At 34.5% G+C, this 25,611-nt stretch overlaps 1 protein-coding gene across 1 annotated transcript in view; it reads right to left on the reverse strand.

The window, feature by feature from the left end:
- Positions 1–894: 894 nt before the first annotated feature.
- MED17 (mediator complex subunit 17) overlaps positions 895–25,611 on the reverse strand; it is a 30,962-nt gene continuing 6,245 nt past the window's right edge. Inside the window, exons 3-12 of the mRNA XM_074304519.1 lie at positions 22,682–22,901; positions 20,306–20,442; positions 19,904–19,988; positions 14,759–14,911; positions 12,907–13,034; positions 12,100–12,284; positions 9,555–9,692; positions 5,624–5,741; positions 2,227–2,386; positions 895–1,231 (exon numbers count right to left, since the gene is read on the reverse strand). Of these exons, the coding sequence (XP_074160620.1) occupies positions 1,023–1,231; positions 2,227–2,386; positions 5,624–5,741; positions 9,555–9,692; positions 12,100–12,284; positions 12,907–13,034; positions 14,759–14,911; positions 19,904–19,988; positions 20,306–20,442; positions 22,682–22,901 (1,533 nt within the window). The 3' untranslated portion in view covers positions 895–1,022. The remainder of the gene's footprint in view (positions 1,232–2,226; positions 2,387–5,623; positions 5,742–9,554; positions 9,693–12,099; positions 12,285–12,906; positions 13,035–14,758; positions 14,912–19,903; positions 19,989–20,305; positions 20,443–22,681; positions 22,902–25,611) is intronic.

Here is a 25,611-nt window from a genome sequence, read left to right on the forward strand (position 1 = left end):
CTGTTGACGACTGCAAATTTCAGTTAAATATAAAAGCATTTTTCTACAAAACAGATGCTAATGAGATTTCTTTAGTCATCCATCAATAAGAAGGCTGAAGTGGTAGAAATTGGTTTTAACCTTTTACAGGGGGACTTTTTGTTTTCTCTACCTCAGATGCCAGTATTGGTCTCTGGATAACAGTTTTGTCAGAAAAATAGCTATACTATATGGTCTCAGCTACATATTCCTTATAAAAATGTTCATGGATGAATTTTCTGGTGCCACCTTACCCATCTCTCCTTCCACACCCACATAACCACCCCTTCCAATATTCATCCCAAGTGTCTCATGATAAGTGGGGATAAAAGGGGTACATAGTAAATCAGCAGGATCACTGCTGAGAACCCCATAGGGGCCTTTGGCTTTCCCTCCTTTTCCAGAGAGCAATGGCTTTTCCACATACAGCAGACATTTCCCGGGACTTAATCCTTGTAATAAAGCTGAGTCACAACAGCTTTTTAACTCTGTCAAAAACTCCATTGTTTCCAAGCACTCAATTTATTTGTAAGCCTCTTTTTCTTTTTTTTCTAGACCATGTTTACCTAAGCAAAGTCAGTCAGGTGAAAGAAGAGCTTCCTTGGATCTTGGACCTAAGAAAGCACTTGAGGGCTCTAAGGCAGGTGTTATAATTCTGTATTTAATAAGAAGCAAAGACTAAGATGAGCTTGGGAGGGGAAAAAAAAGCACATCCAAAGTCAAATTGTAGTTTTAATTAGTTTTTTTTTTTTTTAAAGGAACCACTTCATACCCCTTAAAAAAATTGTGTTAAAAAACAACACTGGTGTTACAAGCTCTTTGTGAACATATTATGCGTTTCAAAGTACACTTATAAAGTGCTTTTCAACTTTAAAATGCTGTGAAAAATTCACCAATTACTTTATTTTAAAAACAATGTTTCATGTATAGACTTCCCTTCATTAGCTTGTAGTCAAAATTATAAATAACCCAAGCAGAAAACAATATTCTAGAAAAAAACCATACTATGAACAAGGGGTAAGGGCAGACATAAGCAACTCCATTTTATACACAAAGTTTCGGCCTTCCATCTTATTCCACTGAACTTCCTTGAAAGGTCCACGGAGATGGTTCCACTTCCCATCCTGCAGCACATCACTTTTGGGGAGGTCCTTGCACTGACTTCGAGGAAACTGCACCATAACCTTGCTGCCACTCTCCGGGCCATTACGTACTGTGTAGATAAATAATATATATGAGAGTAGCAACAGCAACATTTTCTGTATTATAAACATAATAGTATTCAATTCCTAGTTAAGTGTTATGTAAAGTGTACAATAATGAACTAGCCAATAAAAGTTACATTTTCTATACATTTTTAGATAAACTACCAACTAAATCAATCTAAAAAATAAGGAATTATTGTAGTAAGTTGTTAAATTAAGCTTAATTTAATAATATAATATATATCCTAAAACTATTAGAGTACAAAATGTAAAAGAAATAATTACATTAAAAGTTAATTGAAAGAATTTATGTTAGTAAATATAGTTTCTTAAAAATTATAAAAGCAAAAGCATGGCTAAAAAGATATGGTTTTATTATATAAGATAAATTTATTTGTAATTATGTAACTAAATGTATACTCTTCGAGTGGTTTTTAGTGTTTGGAAACCTTAATAAGATTTCTCTATATGTTCAGGAAATAAGACATTTTAAAATTCCTATCACTAAAGAATCAAATGGAAAACAATAGACGGATGTCCTAATGCTGCCGGTGAAGAGTGCAAACAATGACCAACTCTTTGATAGTCTCTCATGCCACTAATGCAGAAATTGGAAATGATCTTGGTGAAGTTAAATTGGTCCTAAGAAGTAAAAAATTTACTTTTTTAAGTCATGGGTTTAGAATCAATTTTCCTTTGCACGTATCCAGTAACACAAACTTTAAAGTCAAATATTTAGTCTTACAAATAGCCACCACTGCAAGAGACAATGTTAATTAAATTTATTATAACTCCATCTTAAAGAAAAGAGGGATTTTAAAAGATAGAACAGGTCAAAATATGTTTCTTTTGAAAGACAGGATATTAATCTTATGACCTAATCACCATAATGATGTTCATTGTAAATACTAAGTGATTTGAGAAATTTCACAATATTTAAGAAATGCTCAGCAACATAACAAAGTTAAGACTTTTACCTATAGTCATCTGTAATAATTATTACCTGAAATAGCATAATCACCACTTGGTGACGCCACAGTTATGGCTGACGCATTACCAATACTCTCCACTGGGCCAAGTCCAGCATGATTACTGAAACTAAGGACCTGCCATCCCATCACCTTAGCTAATTGTTGAACTGCATGTACTTGATGCTGAGACATCTATAGGAGGAGGAGAGAAGGGAGAGAATAATAATCAGAGTTTATGTTTATTTTACATTAGGCTCTGAAAAACCATTTATTTGCCAGGTACCACATAAAGCAAGCTAATATAAAAGGATATTTTGGAGAATCCAACATAAAAGACTTTTGTTTCTGGGAATCTAAAACTGAAGATGAGAACAAAGATAAAACATTTGCATGTGATAACCAATGAACAAGTAAATTCAATGAGCAAAAAATAATGTTATCACCCTTTACTCCACTCTGCATTTGTTACTATTTCTGGTCAACTCCAATGAACAAGACGCATCTCTAAAGCATCTAATATCATCATCATGCGCTAACTCAAGTCTTGACTGACACCACCTCCCTCAGCCTCCTCCTCTCCTCTAACTGAAGGGCCAAATGTCTTCCACTTAGAGGACAGAAACTAGACTTTTGCTTACCCTTCACCATAGCTGCTGCTTTGTCTGATTTCAACTCCAATAAGATGCTCCAGGTACCAGTACCACCTGATCTCCCTCCCCTACTCATTTTACATTATGAGCAACTTGTGGTAGACACATTTAAAAAAAATTCTATCCCCAGAGCTTATTAGCGTATGCCTGGTATGTTTATTGGATTGGATAAATTTTAAATATAAATAGGGGATTGAAAAAATTCTTTTTTTTTGTTTTTCTGTTTATATTTGACGATACCATCTTTAATTCTCATACATTTCTTAAATTATCTTTTATTTTATTTTCTCAACCCTAAAATAAAAACATCTTTAAAAACTGCCTCACTCCCATGCCACACATTGATAGCAGATAACCTAGTCTTGTATCTTATGAGGTCAATGTTGAAGTAAATTTCATTTACTCTACTATTCCACAAATGTATGACAATGATTTATAATCTTTACTATGTGAATAATATCCTCCTAAAACTTCAAAAAGTAAGAGACATTTGCCATTCTCAGAACCTGTTCCATATCTTAAACAGAAAACTCAGTTTATCAAACTTCTGGATCAATTATTAGATTGTAAATGTGTAGCTATTAAATCCAAAAAAACACATGACTAATTGAAATCCCAACATACATAATTTTTAGAATTTATAAATTAAGTTCAAGAGTTTCCAGAAGTGGATATCTTCAACATAAAGAAGATCCAACTCACTTCCAGTTGATCAATGATGGACAGAAACAACTATACCCAGAGAAGGAACACTGAGAATTGAATGTAAACTGTTAGCACTACTGTCTATCTACCCAGGTTACTTATACCTTTGGAATCCAATTCTTAACGTGCAACAAGAAAATTGGATTTACACACACATATTGTATCTAGGTTATACTGTAACACATGTAAAATGTATAGGATTGCCTGTCATCTTGGGGAGGGAGTAGAAGGAGGGAGAGGAAAATTTGGAAAAAAGAATACAAGGGATAATGTTATTTAAAAAAAAAAAAATTACTCTTGCATATGTACTGTCAAAAAATTTTTTTATAATTATAAAATTAATTTTAAAAAAAGAGTTTTCAGAAATAATTAGCTAATATAATGGTATCTCAATGGTATCACTGTATTCTATAATTATGTATTAAAAATCTTAAAGATGAGATACCAGCTTTCAGGTAGGGATTAGACTATGTTATCTTTGAGTTTCTAAGGCTCTATTCATAGTAGTAAATTGACCAGAAGTGGTTCTTGGAACTAGAGCCTGCCCAATGTGGTTTCCTAATCATACTTTAGATATAATTTTTTTTGCAAGAAAATGACATTCAATATCTTCAGTTCAATTTTCTAAACGTTTCCATGGAGAAATTACAAGTATCTTGTAAGATGATAATTAAAGAAAAGAATAATTTAATAAAAAACCCATTGGATAAGTCAGTTCTCCTTTACAGTGAGGTTAGCAACAATACCTTCACTTTTTTTCTTTCAGAATAATTCAATATAATTAATAATTCAAAATCAATGATTTTTTTCCCTAATAAATTCTGCTTCTGATCCTTATTATTGTATTTGTATGTATCTTTTATTTCCTATCCCTGCTAACTCTTCTACTTTAAACCTATTCCTTAACTTGCCTAGCTATTACTTAACCTCCCTCTCACTTATGGATCTTTCATCAGTCTCATTAATCTAATCAGTCCCAGTCCCATTAATCTAAAAATCCTTCTATACTCCACCTTATCCTATTCCTTTTCACCTTCTCTCTTATATAGTCTCTGACATTCCCCAAATGTGTGACGCTAGGCAAATCACTTAATCCTGTCTGCCTCAGTTTCCTCAACTATAAAATGAGCTAAAGAAGGAAATGGCAAATTACTCCACTATCTTTGCCAAGAAAACCCCAAGTGGGGTCATGAAGAGTCAGGTACAACTTAAATAACTGAAGAGCAACAACAGCATTTAGGGCCCTCATCCCACCACATTACATTACAAAAACCTTGGTTTTCCCACTTTCTCCCCACTCCAAGCCATCTTTCATGCCACTTTCAAAATAATTTCTCAGATACAGATCCAATTATGTCACTGCTCAAAAACCTTCAGTGGCTCCCTTCTGCCTCCCAATGAATAATGGATTGCTCTCCAGATTAAGCCTTTTTTTCTATTTAAAATATTCTTCCTCATTTTTATTTTTGCCCATTCATTAAAACCCAACTCAAAAACTACATTCTCCAGAAAACTTTCCTAAATTTCTCTCACTGGTAACACTCTCCCTTGTCTGCTCCTGGACTTTATAGCTTTCCAAATACATTATGTAGCAGTGCATATTATTGTCATTAATAATATCCTTCTTTATAGACTGCAAGTTTCATTAGGGCAAACATAGTGTCTTTATCTAAAATTTAATCCTAAGTACCTAGCAGAATGCTCAGCAAACAACAGGTTATTTAATAAATATTTGCTGATTATTTATAATTCAAATTAATTATTAATTGTAATTCAAAACTATCTGTGGCATTTAAAATTCTAATTCTGATAGCTATAGTCACCTAATCTGCAAAATGTATAGAAGTGAATAAAATCCAACAATTAAGGTAATGTCTGAGTTTCAAAAGTAAAAAAACAAAAAAAGCTATCCCCACCCCCCCAGGCTGGGGTTAAATGACTTGCCCAGGGTCACATAGCTAGGAAGTGTTAAGTGTCTGAGATCAGATTTGAGGTCCTCCTGAATTCAAGGCTGGTGCTCTATCCACTGCACCACCTAGCTGCCCCCCAAAAAGCTATATTTACTGGACAGTACCTGAGACAGAAGAAAATCCTGTAATTCTTGCTCTTGATGAGACAAAGTAATTACTCTTCCATCTCTGTGCACAACTCTAATCTGTTCGACTCCAATATTCAATTGCAACTGAATGGACCTTTATAAGAAAGATAACACAAAAATAAAAAATGCTCAAACCTAAAATACATACAATCTTTTAATAAGAAAAATATAAAGAAAAGCATTATAAGCTTTACTTGTATTAAATCTTAATTATCAAGACATTTAAATTTCTCAAGTGATAAATATAACGGATTAAGTTCATTAACTTAAGGCAAATCAAATAGAATTTTGACCTCCTCTGTGTATATGGAATTGTAGATTTGTATAATATGTTCAATGAACTTGATGTATTATATTATCTTTTTCTGGATATTCCTAATCTGTAGTGCAAGATATGAATCACATAATTTAAATTTTAAAACTCCAATCTTCTACAATTTTGCAGTTTTAATGATGAAAAGAATTGGAAATGGAAGGAATATTTATCAATTGGGAAACTGCTGAACAAGTTGTTGCATATGATTGTGATGTAATACTATTATGCTATAAGAAAGGATGCTTTCAGAAAAACCTCCAAAGACTTATATGAAGTAATGCAAAAGTTAAATGAGCAGAACTATGAGAATATGGTACACAGTAACATCAATAGTATGATGATCTACTATGAATAATTAGGACGATTCTGAAGGATTTTTGATGAAAGATGCTATTTCTCTCGAGAGAAAAAATTGGGGGAAGCTGAATGCAAATCGAAGTAATTTTTCTTCACTTTATTTTTCTTTTTTGTTTTGTTAATCTGTATTTTCTTTCATTGTATGATTTACATGAAAATATTTTGGTTTTTTTCAAGACAATACATGTATATAATCTATGTCAGATCACTTGTCTTATCAGTGGGGAAGGGAGAAGGTAAGAAAGGAAAGAATTTGGCACTCAACATTTGGGAAAAAATTATATAAATTGTTTTTTCATAATTGGGGAAAAAATAAAGTTAAAAAAATGCTCAAGTTTGAAAATGGAATGTTCTGTTCAAAGAATAGCAAAGAAGCTAGTGTCAACTGCATTATAGAAGGTAGTAAAATGTAGACCTGGAAAGAAAGCAAAAGGTCAAGTTACAAAGAGCTTTAAAAGCCAAATAGAGAATTTCAAATCTGATCTTGAAGATAACATGTAGTCACTAGGGTTTACTGAACAGGGGAGGAATAGTCACATGGTTAGATTAGGACTTTAGGAAGAACATTTTGACAGCAAAGTCAAAAATGAACTGGACTGGAGCAAGGATAGATATGAGGCTATAAGACTAATTAGCAAATTACTGGTACTCCAGTCCCTCTTTCACTTTGCAAGTACAATAATTAACAAGTCTACAGAAATAGTCCAAGTCTGTGACAATAAGGATCTGTATCAGGATACTGACAGTGTCAGAGAAGAAAAAGAGACATATACAGAGATATTATGATAAAAATAACAGGCCTTGGGAACAGAATGAATATGAGGGAAGAAATTGAGGAGTCAAGAATGATGTTTAGGTTATGAGGCTGAATAACTGAGAGAATGGTGGTATCCTTAGCAGTAACAAGTAAGTTAGGAAGAGAGGAAGTCTCATGGGTGGAGAGGGAGGAAAGGGAGAGATAATGAGTTCAAATTTAGATATGTTTTCTCTAAGCTATCTACAAGACATTAATAGGCAATTGAATATGTGAAACTGGGGCTCAGCAGAATGATGAGGTTTGGCTAAGAAGATATAAGATCATTAGACTCAAATAATAATCTCGTGGAATAGATGAAATCACCAAGCAAAATAATATAGGAGAATATAGCCAAAGATAGGGCTTTGGAGGGTGCCCATGGTTCGTGTGCTCAACCTGAATGAAGATCCAACAAAGGAAACTTCTTGAGAAGTGAAAAAGGTAGGTAAACCAAGAGTGATGTCATGAAGCTTAGAGCAAAGAAAGTATTCAGAAGAGATTGATCAACAGAGTCAATGGCTGCAGAGAAGTCAAGAAGGAAAAGGAATGAAAAAATCATTAGATTTGGCAACTAAGAGATTAATAACTTTAGAAAGAGCAGCTTCATTTGAATAATGAGGTCTGAAACCAGACTGCAGAGAATTAAAAGTTGGGAGAGGTGAAAGATTGAAGTAACTGGCCTAGGATCACAAAGTCAAGATGTGTCAATGGGGGGGACTTAAACCCAAAGTCATCCTAGCCATAAGATCAATTCTGAATTCAGTATGCTACACACTCTTGAATAATGATCAAAAAATTAAAAAAACATGTTGGAGGGACTGTGGAAAGATGGCTACATTAATATATTGTTGGTGAAATCTGAGATTTGCTGCAATTGTTTTGGAAAAGATTTTGAAATTATATGAAAAAAGTAAAAAGTTACTAGATTACTCATGTCCTTTGATTCAAAAATGCCACTATAGGTTATATATTTTTAGAGGATTATATACCAAAAGAAAGGTCCCAAATATAAAAATGTCCACATGAGCACTTTTTGCAATAGCAAAAAAATACTAACAAAAGGGATTCCTATTGACTGGGGAAGGATTTAACAAATTGTTACATGTAAATGTAATGAAATAGTACTGTACCATAAGAAATAATGAATATGAAGAATCCAAAGAAACATGGGAAGATTTGTATAAATGGATAAAAAGTGAAGAAAGGGGAACAACATATACACACAATGACTTTAATAACATAAATGAAAGCAGTAAATACAAAGACCAATCAACTCTAGAAGAGAGAAGGTAAAGTATGTTTCCTTCCTATTGGTAGAATGGCAGGGGATTACAGGTGTAGACTGCTATATTTGCAATTGTGCTTGATTACAGTATAAGTTAGTCTTGTTTAACTTCTTATTTTGTTATAAAGCAAAATCCAGTGCCCAAAGGGCAATCAAATCATGCATATCCTTTGATTTGGAAATACCACTACTAGGTCTCTATTCCAAAGAAATTATTAAAAAGGGAAGAGAATCCACATGTGCACAAATATTTATAGTAGCCCTCTTTAGAATAGCAAAATATTAGAAAGGGAGAGGATTCCTATCAATTGGGAATCACTGAATAAGCAGTGGTATATGAATGTAACGGAATACTATTGTGCAATAAGAAATGATAAACAGGCAGATTTCAGAAAAATTAGGTAAAACTTATATGAATTGATGCAGTAAAATGAGCAGAACCAGGAAAACACTCAACACAGTATCAGCAACTCTGTGTGATGATCAACTATGATTAACTCAGCTCTTCTCAGTAATATAATGATCCAAGACAAGTACAAAGGACTCACAAAGAAAAGTGCTATTCACATTCAGAACTGATAAATTCTGAACTTATTTTATTCTGTTTTGTAGGGTTTTTTTCCCATTTTGATCTATTTCTTCTTTCACAGTGATGACTAATATGGAAAGATGTTTTACATGATAGTACTTGTATAAACTATATCAAACTACTTTCTATCTTCAGAAGATGGGAGGGAAATGAGAAAAATTTGGAACCCAAAATCTTTTTGGAACCCCCAAAAAACTGCTAAAAATTTTCTTGACATGTAACTGGGGGAAAACAATAAAATAATATTTTAAAAAATAAAATTGTATTCATTGTTCACAGACAGGAAACTGAAGGGAAAATGACTATCATGGGGGGGTGGAGGGAAGGGACACCTAAAAAGCATCAATAAAACTTTTTTAAAAAGAAGAAATGTACTTATTTGGACCAGCCCATCTTGCTTCTCAATCCTTGCAATTACTCTAACTTTTATCGTATAAATAATTTTAGTTTGCCTAAAGCCAATACATTTCAGTACATAAAAACCAAAAATGATGGTGCCTATTCACCAAATCATGTCAATATATAAAAGCAGTTTAATAAATTGATATAGATTATAATACTTACTTGCATATTTGTTCATAGCCTTGAGATGTTATTAAAACTTTCACACTGGATTCATAAACATCATTTATGTTTGACCAATGAGCTTGTATCTGAGGATCCTCAATACGACTTGCTAAGGTGTCAATAGTCTGGGCAGTTCTTTTAAAGAAAAGATTTAAATATTTTAAAAATCATCATCTCAATATATAACTGATTTATATCTCAAAACTGATTCTATTTTGCTATTTCATATTCAAAACATAGACATTCTTTGAATAAAGGAAGATTCAATTCTGAGGAATTTTTTCTTTCATTTTAATGAAATTACCACATATTCCAAAAATATCTCTTAAATGATTAAAGGAACATTGTTGTTATACACTCTTGTTAGGATTACTAGGTGAGAACTCAGGTCGTCTGGACAGTGACAAGGTGAGAATTCAGGTTGTCTGGACAATTACAAGGTGAGAACTCAGGATGACTTGATAGAAGGAGCAAGCTCATTGGCTGAAGTGGTTCTTCCCAGAAGCCCTTGCATTATCCCACGCCCATTCTCTGGGAGGATAAAAGAGACAGCATTGGGCCCAGAGAGCAGATTGGCCTGGAGAAGGATAAGAGCTGGAGGAGATTCAAGAAGAAGACTCTGCATTGCATCAGGCTTGACGGGGCTCTCTGCAGGAAGGGAAGTCACTTCTAAGGACAAGAGTTAACAGCAACTGCCTGGAGACAACGGTTCACTACAGGAAGAAGAACCTGTCTGAGAGATTTGAGTAGACACAGCAGATCTTTACCCAGAGAGTGATCCGGCAGCTTCTAGAGACGACAGCTCGCTACACACTCTATTTAAAATAACTTAGAGCTAGAGATTTTAAAAGCTTCCTGTTTAATCATCCACTCAATAGATAGTTAAATACTTATTGGAAGTAACAGTATGTTAGACCTTGAGAAAATACAAAGACAAATAAAAAACAATCCTTGCAATCAAAAGAATTAAAATTGAGTAGTGGTGACAGGACATGAACAAAGACAAATCTAATATTCAAAAAAAGATAAGTACCAACTGCTATGAACTCAGATTAGGGAGTGATCAATTGCAACTTGGCAGAATTAAGAAAAGTTTCATGGACAAAGTGTCTATATTTGAGAAAGGCCTTGAAAAATAGCTAGGTTATTTGTAGAGAGAGATGGGAGAAAAGTCTACCTTGACAAGATAGGGAAAGATTGATGAGTATAGGCTTTCTAGTCTTGCCAGGATACAAAATACTTAAGTATGAGATTGAGCTGGGAAAAGAGGTTTGAACTAAATTATGGAGGACTCTTGAAAGACACAATGGAGATACAGAAAAAAGGAAACAGTATTTTTTTTTCCCTTCAAGGGGCTTATGTTTTACTAAAAGGAAAAAAATATTAAGGCAGTTAAATACAAGGTATAAGAAAAGTAATTTCAGAGCAGAGTGGAAACCTAACAACCAGAGGAAACAAGAACATAGCATCTGCATTGGATCTTGAAGGACATTGGGGAATCTGAAATTTAAGGAAACAGAGGTGAGAAAGAAGGACATTCTGAGCATGGCAGACAGCTTCTTATCTAATTCTTCATATTGATGTGCTACTCTGGACAAAAAGGAAAACAAAATGATGGATATTATCAGAAAAAGTACTGAAAGCAAAACAAAAACCATTACTTCTCTTATGCAAAAACCACAAAACACCTACATCTAAAATAGTGGAAGATCAGTGGCCAGTCCCTCTCACAAAAGACATCATAGAAATTATAAAATCCAGAAAAAAGAAAACTTAAGATGACTAAAAGGTATGGGGCTACTATGAAATGAACTAATATTAGAATTCTTTAGCATGAAAAGATAAAGGTTGAAAACCAAATGAGAAAATCCATTGAAAGATGAACCAGGGGCAGGTGGTACAATGGTTAGAGCAACAGCCCTGAAGTCAGAGGGGCCTAAATTCAAATCTGGACCAAGACACTTAAAAGCTGTGACTTACCCTGGACAAGTCACTTAACCCCAAGTTCCTCAGGGAAAAAAAAAGAAAGAAAGAAAGATAAACCAGACAAATTTGACTGATAAAATAAAGTACAAACAACTGGCTAAGAGTGAATGGGGAAACAGCTCAAGGCATTTACTTCCCCCACAAGATTTAAAAGACTGAAAATATCAACCACAAAACAGGCTTAATGAATAATGCTGTGGATTCATTTCAAGTCTGTTGGAGTTGCAAGTAGGAAGAAAAATGGTGTCTTCTCAGATGCCCCTCACTGTCATGGTCAGAAGCAGAATGCTGCAGGATATGGACCATAGAAGCAACTCCCACAGAGGACATTGTCTTAGTTTTAAAACAAGAACTTAGGGAAGCCAATATGTCGATGTGAACCATCTATTGTAGCTTACTTCCTCTCTCCTTGAGATACAAAGTAAACCAAAAGTGAAATTATGTGAAATAAATGACAAGAACCAAAACCAAAGAGCTGATAAGCTATATCTAAATTACAATTATGCTACACTTCCACAGAAAAGAAAGATTATTACAACTTGAAAGAAAAAAGTACCTGCTCCTGAGAAAAATATGCTTTGCTTGTTTAATGATTTTCTCCAGAAGACCTTCACTGGATTGTAAAGAGTTGATTTCATTTTTATCAAAAGCCTGAGGTCCAGACAATCTCATTCTCTTGTGGCCAAAAGGTGCACTAGCTGGATGAGGCATCATTGTAGAACTCAAGGTCTGCTTGTGAAACTGGAACAAAAAAGGCAATTCAAATGTTAAGTCATTTAATGTGCACTCAATCCACTCAATAATTAAAAGCTGACAACATACATATTATTATCACCTATGAAAATCCCAATTCTATGAAGAAGATGGTATACTTAATGCCATTTTTACAAATTAAAAAACTGAAATTCAAAGATATTAAGTAATTTTTTTTCCAATCACAAAACTAGTAAAGAACAAAGTTAGAACTTGAACCCAGGTCTCCTGATTATATATTAAGCTCTCTTTCCACTGAACCATTCTAAATGAACGTACAGATAAAATCCATACTAAAATCAAGATATATGTTAATGGACAAAAAGTCACGCACAATGTGGACTTGTATAAAGAAATGTTCATTTCAAGATGCAATTATATTTTATTTCCTGCTTTCTATAGCCAGAGAAAACAAATAAAGAAAAAAACAAACAAAGAAGCAAAGATTTCAACACCTTTGAAAAATGAGAAAAATATAATGGGTAGGCAGATAGTTTGAGTCTCCAGCCTACTTCTTTTTATCATCCCTAAAATGATAATCAAAGAGAAGTCCAAACTAATCTCTGATTAGATATGACTGATTATCCCAAGGAAAAAATATGTTCTTTACCTCTCTAATCAGCTGATGCAAATTATGTTCCAGAACATAAAGATGATCCTCCACACTTTGCTTTTCAGAAGATTTTTGGGATTTCTTATCATTTGAGGAGTGACACAAGGAAATAGATAACTGCAAGCCTATTTACAATGAAGTAGTGTTATATATTCAGAATCTTTTCATCCATCCAATTCACAACCAAAAAAATTGTAAGTTGTCTTTGGAAATTTTTATTACTACAATTAGAAATAACTTTTACAGACAATCACAATATATTGAATTCACAATATTTTTAACAGCCTCTCTGGCATCACAATTATGAATATTTTGAACACTGAAATGGGTAGTCAATAATATAATTTCAAAAGCTATAAATATAACAATTAGATACCAGTGATTCTAATTACCATTGATCCAATAGGTTTGCATAGCTTAAGCCACAGGAATAGAAGTCAGTTACTTCTATAGAATCTGAAATCCTAAATCCATTACATGAACCTTAAAATAGAATGGATTAGCATTATTATCTGACCTTTTGAAATTGGTAGTTACAAACTAAGTTACCTTTGGCCTCACTTTTCTTAAGTATTATATTTTTGCCTGTCCTAGCAGGACAGGAACAGAATGTTTTACTTCTAAAGACACAGAAATTCTTGTGACTAATTTCCAACAATATATCTTTCTTCATAAATACAGCCAACACAATACAATAACCTCCTTATTCTCATTTTTCTAAGATGGACTTTAAAGTTTGTAAAAGTGCTTTACATGTTTTACCTCATCTGACCTTCCCAACACACTTTGAAGTAGACACAATTAACTTCCACATTTTATAGATGAAGAAATTGATGCTGAGAGAGGTTGACTGAATGGCTCAGGTTCACACAAAAACTTGAAGTATCTGAGGAGTAATTTGAACTTGGGTCTTCTTGACTCCAAATCCAGCCCTCTAACCACTGTACCATGTAGACTTACAGGTAAAAGGTTAAAATTTCCATAAACTGGAGCCCAGAAATATTTAAAACTAGATAAATATATTAACATGCAAAAACTTTTTCTTAATTCCAGCATTATTTGTAAAAATGTCAATTATTATTACGAAAATAATAATTCTAATGTAATTTCTAAATCTAAGAAAATGATATGCTTTAATTTTAAAAATTAATATTTCATGTATGTACTACTATTGTACAGGTATGTACAATCCATTAAGTAGACTGTTTGCTTACTAGGACACACCAATTTTGATCAAGTTCACTGACTTTTCATGTACATTTGTAACACATTAAGAACAAATGACCTCTACTATAAATAAGCTTTAGATCAAGAACATTATATAAACTACAGCAAAACAATATCCATTTATCTTTAATAGAACACAGTGACATTTAATCATATAAAAGTTATTTGACAACAAATTCATTCAAACAAATGAATGATATTGTACTAAAACTGCTATACATTGTATCACTTAAAAAATCTTTTGGATGCTGCTGCAGAATGTTCCTATTCTTTGGACCATACATATGTTTATAAATGTATATGTACATATACATATACACATGTATGTATATCTTGCCAAAGGCAGTGACAACCCTAAAACTGTTATAATTTCCATAATGATTTCCTAACAAAGAACGGATTTGGCAAGAAAGTTGTTATGATATCCTGTGTCAACATTACCTCCTCAACGGGTCATAAAGTTGAATTTGGGTGGGGGGAGGGGGTGTCATCCTTAAATACACACAAAAATCTTCCCTTAAACTCCCTTCTCATAAATCGTCTATCCCTACAAAGGCATATATCGTGCTCCTAGTCACAACTGTCCTAAAGATAAGTCCAAAAAGACTGACTGGCAACTTACTTGGAAAAGGTTGAGAGATAATCTGGTTCTTCACAACAATGTGAGGAATCTGTGATTTAATCTGAACAGCTTCCCGGGACAATTGTGCAAAAATTTCTTTACACAAAAGAACATTTTGTGCAGCTTCTAGTTTTGTCTGCCAGTGTGGAGAACCTGAAAAATAGGAAACCATATGTGTCTATTTACTGCCTGTCACATTATAAAATTTTAAATAATTAAAAATATTGCCTTATTAATGAAAGCTTCTTTCAACTAAAAAAGCAGAATTTTAAAATCTCAAATTTGCAAGTAAAGCATTTAAATGGCTACAACAGTGGAATTAACTAGGTCTCTAAGCCATTAGCTATTGATTAAGATTAATGTCTTAAATATCAATACTAATAAATGCTACTGCAAGTTAATATATATTAATATTTTATTGAATAACCAAATAAGATTATTGCTGGTTTTTTCAAGGATTTGTTTTGAATATTTGTAATCTGTAATACATTTTTTTTGTCATGATTTGCTACCACCACATTTCTTTGATTTGTTTTCCCATCTTGTTAGACTAGTACTCTGTCACCTAGTTTCAACTATAATACAAGCTTTGTAGTGTGAGGTGTTTAAAATTATCTAGAAACCATTGATAGGGCAAATAAATGTTAGACTTCTGACATCAAAAGGGACTCTTGGCCAATGGAGAGAATTCTATACCAATAAATCAACACTTAATTGCCATGTGCCAAGCACTGTACAAAGTGCAAAAGAAAACAAATAAAAAAGGTCCTTACCCTCAAGAATCTATTCCACTGAAATAACATGCATGCATACAAATGAAAATAAAATATATACAAAGTAAATGTGAGGTAATTTTGGGAAAGATTTCCAATCAGAAGTGGTCTTTAGGAATTTTAAGGGACAGAGGTGAAGAGAGGGGAAGTTCCTCACAATGGCAGCCTGTGTAAAGTGTGGAGTTAAGAGATGGAATCACTATTAAGGAACAGAAAGTAGGCCAGTTTAGCTGGAATATTGAATCCATAATGATAAGTGCTATGATATAAAACAAGTCAAGTAAAGTACACTGGACCAACCTAGGGAGACTTTTTAAAAATCATACAGAAGAGCTTAGAAACCTATAGGAAGCCTTTTGAACAGGAAAATGGCATGGTCCAATTTATGTTGTAGTACAAATTTTGGAAGATATGTGGAGAATGGATCCAAGTAGGGAGACACTAAAGGCAGAGAGAACAATTAGGAAGCTATTATAAGATGAAGAGGGCTTGAACTAGGGTAGTGGCTGTGTGAATAGAGAGAGATGAGATATATGAGAGATATTGTATAATCAACAAGACTCATCAGCTAACTGATAACATGGGATAAGAGTAAACTGTTGTTCTTTGTGTGTAGTGCTCAAAAAAGACCAAAATGGCATCACTATCTTGGGGATCAATGAACATTGTGTCTGACTGTGCCTGATTAGACGAATATACGAAGTCTCTAATCACAGGTCAGGCATAAATAGCATGTAAGACTATTTTTTAGGGAGTACCTCTACATTTGCACATCTCTTATTTCTCTTCTATAGCTTTTTTGATGTGGACACACTATGCTGGGTGGTCTTATGCCTGTGTCTCCAACATCTCACAATTGAATCCAAAGTTCTCCAGCAATACCTTGTGAGTTTCTTTGCATCTTCTGACTACCACATGACTGCTTGACTTGTGTGAGTTCTCTGTAGACTTTTAGGCAAACATGCATTTGGCATTTGAACAATATGGTCAGCTCATTGGTGTTGCATTCTCTGCAGTAGAATTGAAATGCTTGATAGTTTAGTTCAAGAAAGGACCTCAATTTCTTATCTTGTCAGGTGATCATCATCTTCCTAAGACAATTCAAATGAAGTGATTCAGTTTTTTGGCATGGCGCTGGTATACTGTGCAAGTTTCAAAGGCATAAATAATGTCAGCATAGGGGCAACTAGGTGGCACAGTGGATAGAGCACCAGCCTTGAATGCAGGAGGATGCGAGTTCAAATCTGGTCTCAGACACTTAGCATTTCCTAGCTGTGTGACCCTGGGCAAGTTACTTAACCCCAGGCTCAGGGGCAAAAAAAAAAAAAAAAAAAAAAATGTCAGCCTAGTAGTTCTGCAGAACTTCAGTTTGGTAGGCAACCTTCTCTCCCACAATTTCCTTCAGAGTCTCTCAAACACTGAGCTAGCCTGACAATGAGTATGTCAACCTCATCATCTAGGTATACATACCTGAAAAGTATACTGCCAAGGAAAGTGAATTTATCCACAACATTCAAAATTTCTGTTAACTGATAGTTTCATATATAGATGATGTGGTGCAGGCTGATGTAACTGAAGGTCCCATGCACAGATGGTGAGTGCTGCCTGATGGAGAACTTCTGTTTTTTAATGTTAATGGTTAGGACAAAATTAGCAGAAGCATCAGAAAACTGATCCATATTCTATTGCAATTCTGTCTCTGAGGCCACCCTGAGTACACAATTATTTGTGAATGAAAAGTCATTCAACAATTCTCCTTCCTCCTTAGTCTTAGCTTGCAGTTTTCAAATTGAATAATTTACAGTCTTATCTTAATGTCACTTTCATTCTCATTGATGACACCTACCACATTGATGAAAACATGCTTTAAAAAAAATGGGAGCATGCATACAGCCCTATTTCATTTTGATGAGCAAGATATTTGTAAAATAGGAGGCCTACTCACACTCCTATCACCTCTTCAGCAATCATTTTAGGCAGCCTCACCCTAACAGGCACACCTTTGGGCTTCTATTCCAAAAGCTCAATCATCAAGGCTATAAATACATCATATGTAAATACCTGAGCGCTACTGATCACTCTAATTGCTACTACACTTACAGCAGTCTACAGTATGCAAGTAATCCACTTTGCCCCTCTAAAAGAACCCCGATTCCTTCCTATAACTCCATTAAATGAGAATAATCCTAACCTAATCAATCCTATTATATGACTTGCTCTAGGAAGCATCACTGGTAACTGGGAAAACACAAGAGCATTGTCTACTATACAGAATCTGTGCAAGCATGCCATTGTTAAATTGGCACACAATACCAATGTACTCCACACAACCAAATTTTGCCATGTTCTTCCACAGGCACTTGAGATTGAGAGTATCAAAGGCCTCGGTTAGATCAACAGATATTGCACACAAAAGTCTGTTCTGATCCTGGCGTTTCTCCTGGAGCTGTTGAATAGCAAACATCATTGTTTGTTCCTCAGTCCTTTCTGAAGTCACACTAATTCTCAGGAAGATGGCCATCTTTTAGGTGAAGGATCAGTTGATTAAGTAGTATGGCAAGAATCTTGCAGGAAATGACTGAGACCCTTTTAAGATTATCATATGGTGATCAGAAGATGCAAAGAAACTTTCAAAATTTCCTTTATACACAAAGAAAATGGAGATATCCTTGATCTCCTGGGGGATAACCTCCTCTTGCCATAGAACCTGGAAGATTTGTCAGTGAACACTTTGCTTGGTGCTCTGCTGGAACATATTCAACACCAGCACTTCGCCACATGAGAGGAGTTTACTGTCACCCAAAACCTCTTCTTCAATTAGAAGTTCAGGAAGTGAAGAACTAATTTCAACTTGAAATTTATGGTCAATGGCTTTAGCATTGGTTGGTGATGGTTTGCTGAGAACACTACGAAAGTGTTCGGATCACTCCTCCAGGATCATGTCCTTATCACTGAGTAGTGTGGGTCATCAGCACTGAGTAAATGAGATGCATCAAAGGTCACACAAATAGTCTTCAGGGCATCATAAAAACACTTTGGGTTGTTACTATAAGCATAAAACTGAATTTCATCTACCCTGTTATTGCAGAAAAGAGAATTCTGCATTTCTCTAAGCTTTGCTTGGACTTTATTTTTAATAAGACTTAAATGATGCTTTTTTTTAGAGATAGGATGAATTATTCTGCTGATAGAGTCTATAGAATTCTAATTTTTCATATAGTAGCTTCTAAATTTCTGATGTTTGTGAGTGTTCCGGCCCAGACAAGTAAATCCAATGCTTTATGCCAAATCTATGAAGACTGCCCATTCCTTTTTGGTTCCATTGTTATTAGCAGTGTGTTGGCTTAGCTTCCCTCAAGTTAATAAGAAACTGTTCACACACAGAAGAGACTAATCTATTAAAGCTGAGTTTTCTGAAAGTCACCATGCCTCAGGGGTGTCATTTTTAGTGAATTCAGATGTTTGGAGTCTATCATCAATACAACATTCTGCACCAGGTAGCTGCTGCTGCTACTGTGAAACTGGAGTTGTGTAGAAAGAATGGGGCTGGATATCTAGATTTGTCCACCGAATCTCATAGAAGCTAAGAAGTTCATTAAAGAAAAGTATAGAGGGGGAAAATGGGGAGCTCTGACCGGAGTCTTGAGATAGATTCAGGTATGATGAGGGAGAAATCAATAGTGTCAAATACTGCAAGGGGATCAAAAATGATTATTGAGAAAAGGCTACTAGATTTGGCAATTAAGAAACCAATGCTAAGTAAAGAAAGCTTTTTTTCAGGAGTCTGGCTATTATAAGAAAGATATAGTCCAACATCCTGAGGAAATGAGTGAATGAAGGTTATTTCAACAATCAATCAATAAGGCTTTATCAAGCATGTTTGTAATGGCAGCAAGGAAGGAGCTAATGGATAAGGAGAGAAAGATTAGCAAGATGGGATGACTTTGGTGAAATCTTTTAAAGAAGATTATACCAAAGTTATGTATAAGTAGAGGTCTTAACATTGACAGGAAAAGCTACTTCTATATTACAGACTGGAATAAAGAATGACAAAACAGGTGGTGGTGATAATAATATCAAGAAGTTTTGAGATGAATAATAAGAAAAGTGGCAGCCCATGATAAATAACTTCTATTTTCTAAGTTTGTATGTGGAAATAAATTAAAACTCTAGGCTATCATATTTAAACAAATATTGTTATTATTGTTCTACATTACATATTTAGTACTCTCTCCCGAAAGGCAGCAAAAACATATTTTCAATTGTTTTTATTCAAGCTATTTATGTTTTCAGCACATTAAAAAATTCTCCAATTTGTTCCCAAACACAAACTAATAAAGACTTGAACTGAATGACTAGAGCACAGCCATACCTGGTTTTGACTTGGGCATAGGTCGTCTGAAGAGGTTAACTGTACCAAGGTCTCCTATATCTGATGCTTGTTTTTGAATAGACACCTAAACAAGGAGAAAATGAGAGGAAAATTGTATACACTGGCATTTGGAAATTAAACAGATCTATAAGAAGTCCTTCGCGCTGGGCATATCACCTTTGGAGAATTTATGGCAAGAGGCAGACCAAAATTGCATAGGATTAAATGTGGATGACCTGCAATCTAAACTGTAAGAAGGAAGATCCAGCATCCAGGAATCCTGAATCTATTGAAGTCCTGAGCTCATAAATGTTTACTAATACCTACTCTTTATAGAGAACTGTGATCAGTGTGAATTGAGGGCAGAAACAGAAAACGAATGCAAGAATTACTTTGCCAGACCTTTATGTATGCTGATCCCTCTAAATCACTTGGAATTTGGACATCAAGAGGGCAATAATCCTCTGGTATCTTCTTATCCAAATCGATATCTGTATTCTTTATCACTTCAAATGTGCCATGATGGGGAAAAAGAGATCCTAAAAAAACAAACATTAAGAACAAAATAGGAGAGGTTTCATTAAAAAAACACTAAAGTGTATACTACAACATGTTTAACTAAGACATTATATAAATAACACAATTCATTTTGAGATGTTAATATTTTAGTTGATTTAAAAAAAAAAAAAAAGAAACCTTGAGTATACAGTAAAATTCCATTAGATTGAAGTACATGGGCAAGACCATAGAGATGGGAGTTAATAACAACAATTTTAATGCTTTAGATTTTACAAAGCACTTTCATATCCATTCTCTAATTTGATTGTCAAACAAAATTTGGTAAGGTAAAAAAAGAAGTAGCATAATCCCAAATTTTTTCAATAGTCTTTGATCTAGTAACACTGACCTCTTGATTCTTCCACAAACAATATACTCTGTCCTTTGGCTCCAGAAATTTTCTCTGACTATACCTCATCCCTGGAATGCTCTTTCCTCTTTTCAGATTACTAATCTCCATAACCCAGTACTCTATCCATTGTACCATTTAGCTACTCCATATATTGACATAGAAAACCATAGATTAATATTACCTATGTTTAATGGGAAGATATACTGGAATCATAAAAGAGCCAGAAATGACTGAAATGACTGAACAAAAGCAAAAACTGGCAACTAGCAGTGGATAGCAATGGCTAGCAGGAAAGAAATCGAGCAGAGAGTAGCACATCTGTTTTAGAGACAACTCTTCACTGCCAGAATTGTGAGCTGTTCCCTCCATGCATGTACACAATTCCCTAAGTTCCTACTAAGGATATCTTAAAACTCTGGATGTCCCATACATAAAGCTCACTCTTCAGAAATTCAAGATTTATGGAAGAGAAATGTTCTATGGCTACTTTATTTAGACTATTTAATATGCCTTTTTTTTTAAACTAAGCATATCATCTGCTTGACTGGTAAAAAAAAAAAAAAAAAAATTAACAATAACATATTGATAGGGTGTTGAGGTTCCATTAGTTTGGAAGTGATTCTAATCCACAAAACATCAAGAAGCTGGGGTAACTTAGTGGCCCCAGAGTGAAGAGGACCTGAGTGCTACAGTTAGGATACCTCATATTTTCACCCATTAATCTGCCAAAACTCTCTAGAAAGCCTCATGCTCATACTAGTATTTAGGAGCAGACCACCTAACATGACACCATTTTTTCCTGATTTTGCCAAAAACTATGGATCTTTTTGTCTTAAGTCAAAGCAGGCAGAGAACAGAATTCATGGTACTCTAGTTTTCATCAATAAGATGACCAAATGTCATGTTGCCAACCTAGTTGTGGAAGGTTACCTTCTCTGTGCCACCGTCCCTCCAGGTCATACAGAACTGGAGTGGTCAAGCTCCAGTGAGAAGGCTCAGCCACAGCCTGTGCTTGGCACAATAATTTTTAATGCTCACATTCTGGATGAATTCTGCCACAGCAAAATCCCAGACTTCTTTCAGAGCAGCCCCAAAGGTCCCTGAGCTCAGGCAAGCTCTTGCAGGACCCAGATTCTGATCATAAAGCCTGCTTTTACCCCTCATTGTCAGGGCACGGCTCACAGGACAGTCATCGCTATATGTATTAAGATTTGGCCTCCTCATAAAGGAGGCTCTGGCACACGTGTTTCTCCTCCAAAGGAATAAAGAAAGCTTTTTACTTATGGACACTGTTGGCTCTTTGGTTTTATTTTATTTCTTATTGTTATTTTCAAAGTTAACAGTAGTTGCATACCCTCTGTGACTCTTTGGTCATTTCTTTTCAGATTTCACAGAGCAAAACATAAAAAAATCTTAAAAGTTTTTATTATCCCATAGACAGTAAACTTCCAAGGTTGTAGGTTTAATCCTATATGAAAGCATCACAGTCCTACTTCCTAATTTCTTCATAAATTGAAAGTTAAAATTCAGAGAGCCCCTACCCTTGAACTTTCTGTTAAAGAAGGAACATTAAATGTCAGTAAAATTTAAAGAATATACTCTAATCACTGAAAATATTTAGACTACAAAGGTTTTGATTAAATATCACCTCATTATTTCTAACTAGTTTGTAGAGTCAGGAAAAAACCCACACCCTCCAATTCATAGTTCATTATTCTTTCCACTTCAGAACAATGCCAATTATAAAGGCCCTCATCTGTGAGTGTATTTATTAATTCTAATATAATATGGCATTAACTTTGTGGCCTGTTAAGCAAAAATTATATTAATTTCTTCTCTATATTAGATAGTCTAGTAGCTTAATATACCTGCACTTCTGTAGCTAAGATCACCAAGTATTTTATCTCCTACTTTTCTGAGTTTCCAGTGTTGTCTTAATCGAAGAAGTTCAGAGTTGAAGTCTCTTTGTCGCTTATTTTCCTGATTTTCAGTAACTGATTTGGTCAATCTATCTGCCCCTTTCAGAAGGATCTGTGCTGCACCAGCTAATGACTTCTTCTTTGAAATCAACTGTAAAGTCTGAGGATTCTATCAAAAGAAGAACACCACAAAAATAATCATTATTTTTACATGGAACATGAAGAAAAATGAGGAAAAAAACATGCAAAAAAAAAAAAAAAAGGCAGCAAATCTTACCTTTTTCATTAATTTGAATACTTTGAAAATATGCCAACATAAAAAATTTTAATTTAAAGTATTTTGAAATTAAAACTATCATATGGAATAGGAATCAAAGTTTATTATAACAATGAGATGTGTTAGTCTTGCTGATTCTACCTCCACAAAAAGTTTTGCACTCATCCCCCTTTCTTTTCTAACATGAGTAAGATTATAGTTCAGATTCTCATTACTTTTGAAATAGCCTCCTAATTAGCTTCCCTTCTTCCCCTATCTCAAATCCCAATTCATCTCTTGTTTCTGAGAACTATAATCAAATCAATATTACTGTAAGGGAAGAGGCATTGAGTGTGTAGATCAATTACCCTACCCCATTTAATGCAAGTGATAAGATATTACACACTGCATTTTAATACTTTAAGTATATCTCAGGCATGCCTCTATCGGTCAATTTAATATTTTAGACTAAAAGCAAAAAAACTCATGGAAAGCCATTGGATAGTCACCCAATGATGTGTTGTAGCATTGGCAGGCTGTTCTAACTGGCTGAGGGGCTTCATCACAAACTTGAAGCCTGCATAAAACAAGCTAGCTAAATTTTAAGTAAGAGATTCCTGTATCTGGAAGCTTAGGGTAGAAATTTTCTAATTAGTTATTGAGAAGGAATTGCTTACAGCTCCAGAATACAAGAAGGGAGAGAAGCAAGCACCTTAGCTTGGTTTCATTCTCTCCCCCTCTCCTTCTTTGGTTGGTGAAGAACCTTGAGAATATTGTTGGCTCTGAGAGAAGTAGGCTTTTATGATCATTATAATCTTAAAAAATTTACCAGAGAATAACAGCTGGAAGACAAGAGGAAAGACAGATTCAACTTCTAGAAGGAGCCCAGGTACAAGGAGAAAAGGTATAACATAGTAGGGAGAATTCCATGAATGCCCCATAAAGGAATAAAGAATTGCTTCTAGCAATCAGAAACTGAATCATCGCACTGCCATGATTGTTCAATAATCCTGAGCTTACTTTACCCTGGATTCTATATATTCTGGTGGAGGAGTATGTTACAGTTTTTGGACCTGAGGTGGGGATGTGAAAGGAGATACTTTGTACTAGCAGACTTTAGCATAACAACTCTTTCTAAAAAATAATTCTGAATAATTGATATCAAATGATAATAGAGAGAAACATACTAGAGGGTATTCATGAGCTAAACGTTAGAAAAAATGTCTCCCATTTAACCCTGTAGGCAAACCCCTAGACTCTGAAGGCACTAATATAACAGCTTAGCTCTAGGGACCTGCCAGTACAAGTAGGAGCTGGAAGAATAAATTCACATCTTACAAGTTCCATTGCTTCTGTAAACAGTATGTCAATTTATTCCGCTACATCCTGCTATCTTCCCAAATAAAAATCGTTCTTCCCTGGCCACTAACTATTCCATTATAGTGTCCAATTAGCTCTTTATTTATATCCCTATTTTTAGCATACTGTAAATACTTAATATGTGTTTTCCTTCATTATATTAATTGGCACATTCATAATGGCACTTCTATGGCAATGCAGGCTACTGAAATATCTTCTGGAATCACCAAAGATGAAATATAACTCCAGGGGCTTTCAACCAAAAATTTCCATTCTGCCTAAATGAAGATACAAAGACTCCAGCAAAAACTTAAAAACAGCACAGAATCTAATCATGATCAAGAAATCCTGTAGCAATTTCGTCTACCCCAGAACAGCACAAAAAGTCAGTCCAAAGTCTAAGGGCAATAGAAAAGGTAGTAATAGAAAGGCCAAACAACACAATAACCTCCTAAACACAACCAGATACTAGTCAGAAATACTTGCCACCTGTAAGATGGTATCCAAAGGCAGTAAGAACAGGATTCTCACAAAAAAGGAACCATTCCCACGCCCACTGCACACAGCAATGTTCAAGACTTAGTGCTCAGACATCCCTGGCCCAAGACTTCCAATATCCCTAGCACTGTCCTATGGTAGGCCATAGAGGGCCCTGAAGATTCAATGCTCTGAAACACAAAGATGCAAGAGATAAAGGTCAATATGGGAACTTAAAGTCATCACTATCTACCGGAAAGCACAGTAGAAGATCGAGCTAGTCCCAACACAAAGTCCCAATTCAGGCACTAAGGCTGGAGAGATGGATAAACCAAAGAAAATATGGATAAATATAAAGAATAATAGTAACAAAGATATTAAAATACAATCCAGAGAAATAAGAATCCCATTAATAACTACAAAGAGAAATTCAAACCCAAATGTGGGTTTTCCACAATGGACTGTGTGAATATGAAGAAAAAATGAAAAAAGAGATTAGAGAAAAGAACAAGAAAGCAAATAGCTCAGAACAGAAAATGAATAAACATTACCCAAGTAATGAACCTGGACACTAAAAGGGACCAAATAAAGAAATAAATGACTCTATGAAACAAGAAATATTAAAACAAAAATTTTAGAATTGCAAAAGAAAATGAAGGTAAACTGGCATTCTTAAACTAACTTAACAAAACAAGTCAAAGAGATTATTTTAAGACTCATCTGTTTCCTTCAAAAATATGATTTAAAAAAAAAAAAGTTCAAGAAATCATAAAAGAAAATTGCCTAA

This window comes from Sminthopsis crassicaudata, chromosome 3, assembly GCF_048593235.1.
Source record: "Sminthopsis crassicaudata isolate SCR6 chromosome 3, ASM4859323v1, whole genome shotgun sequence".
NCBI classification, from domain to species: Eukaryota; Metazoa; Chordata; class Mammalia; order Dasyuromorphia; family Dasyuridae; genus Sminthopsis; species Sminthopsis crassicaudata.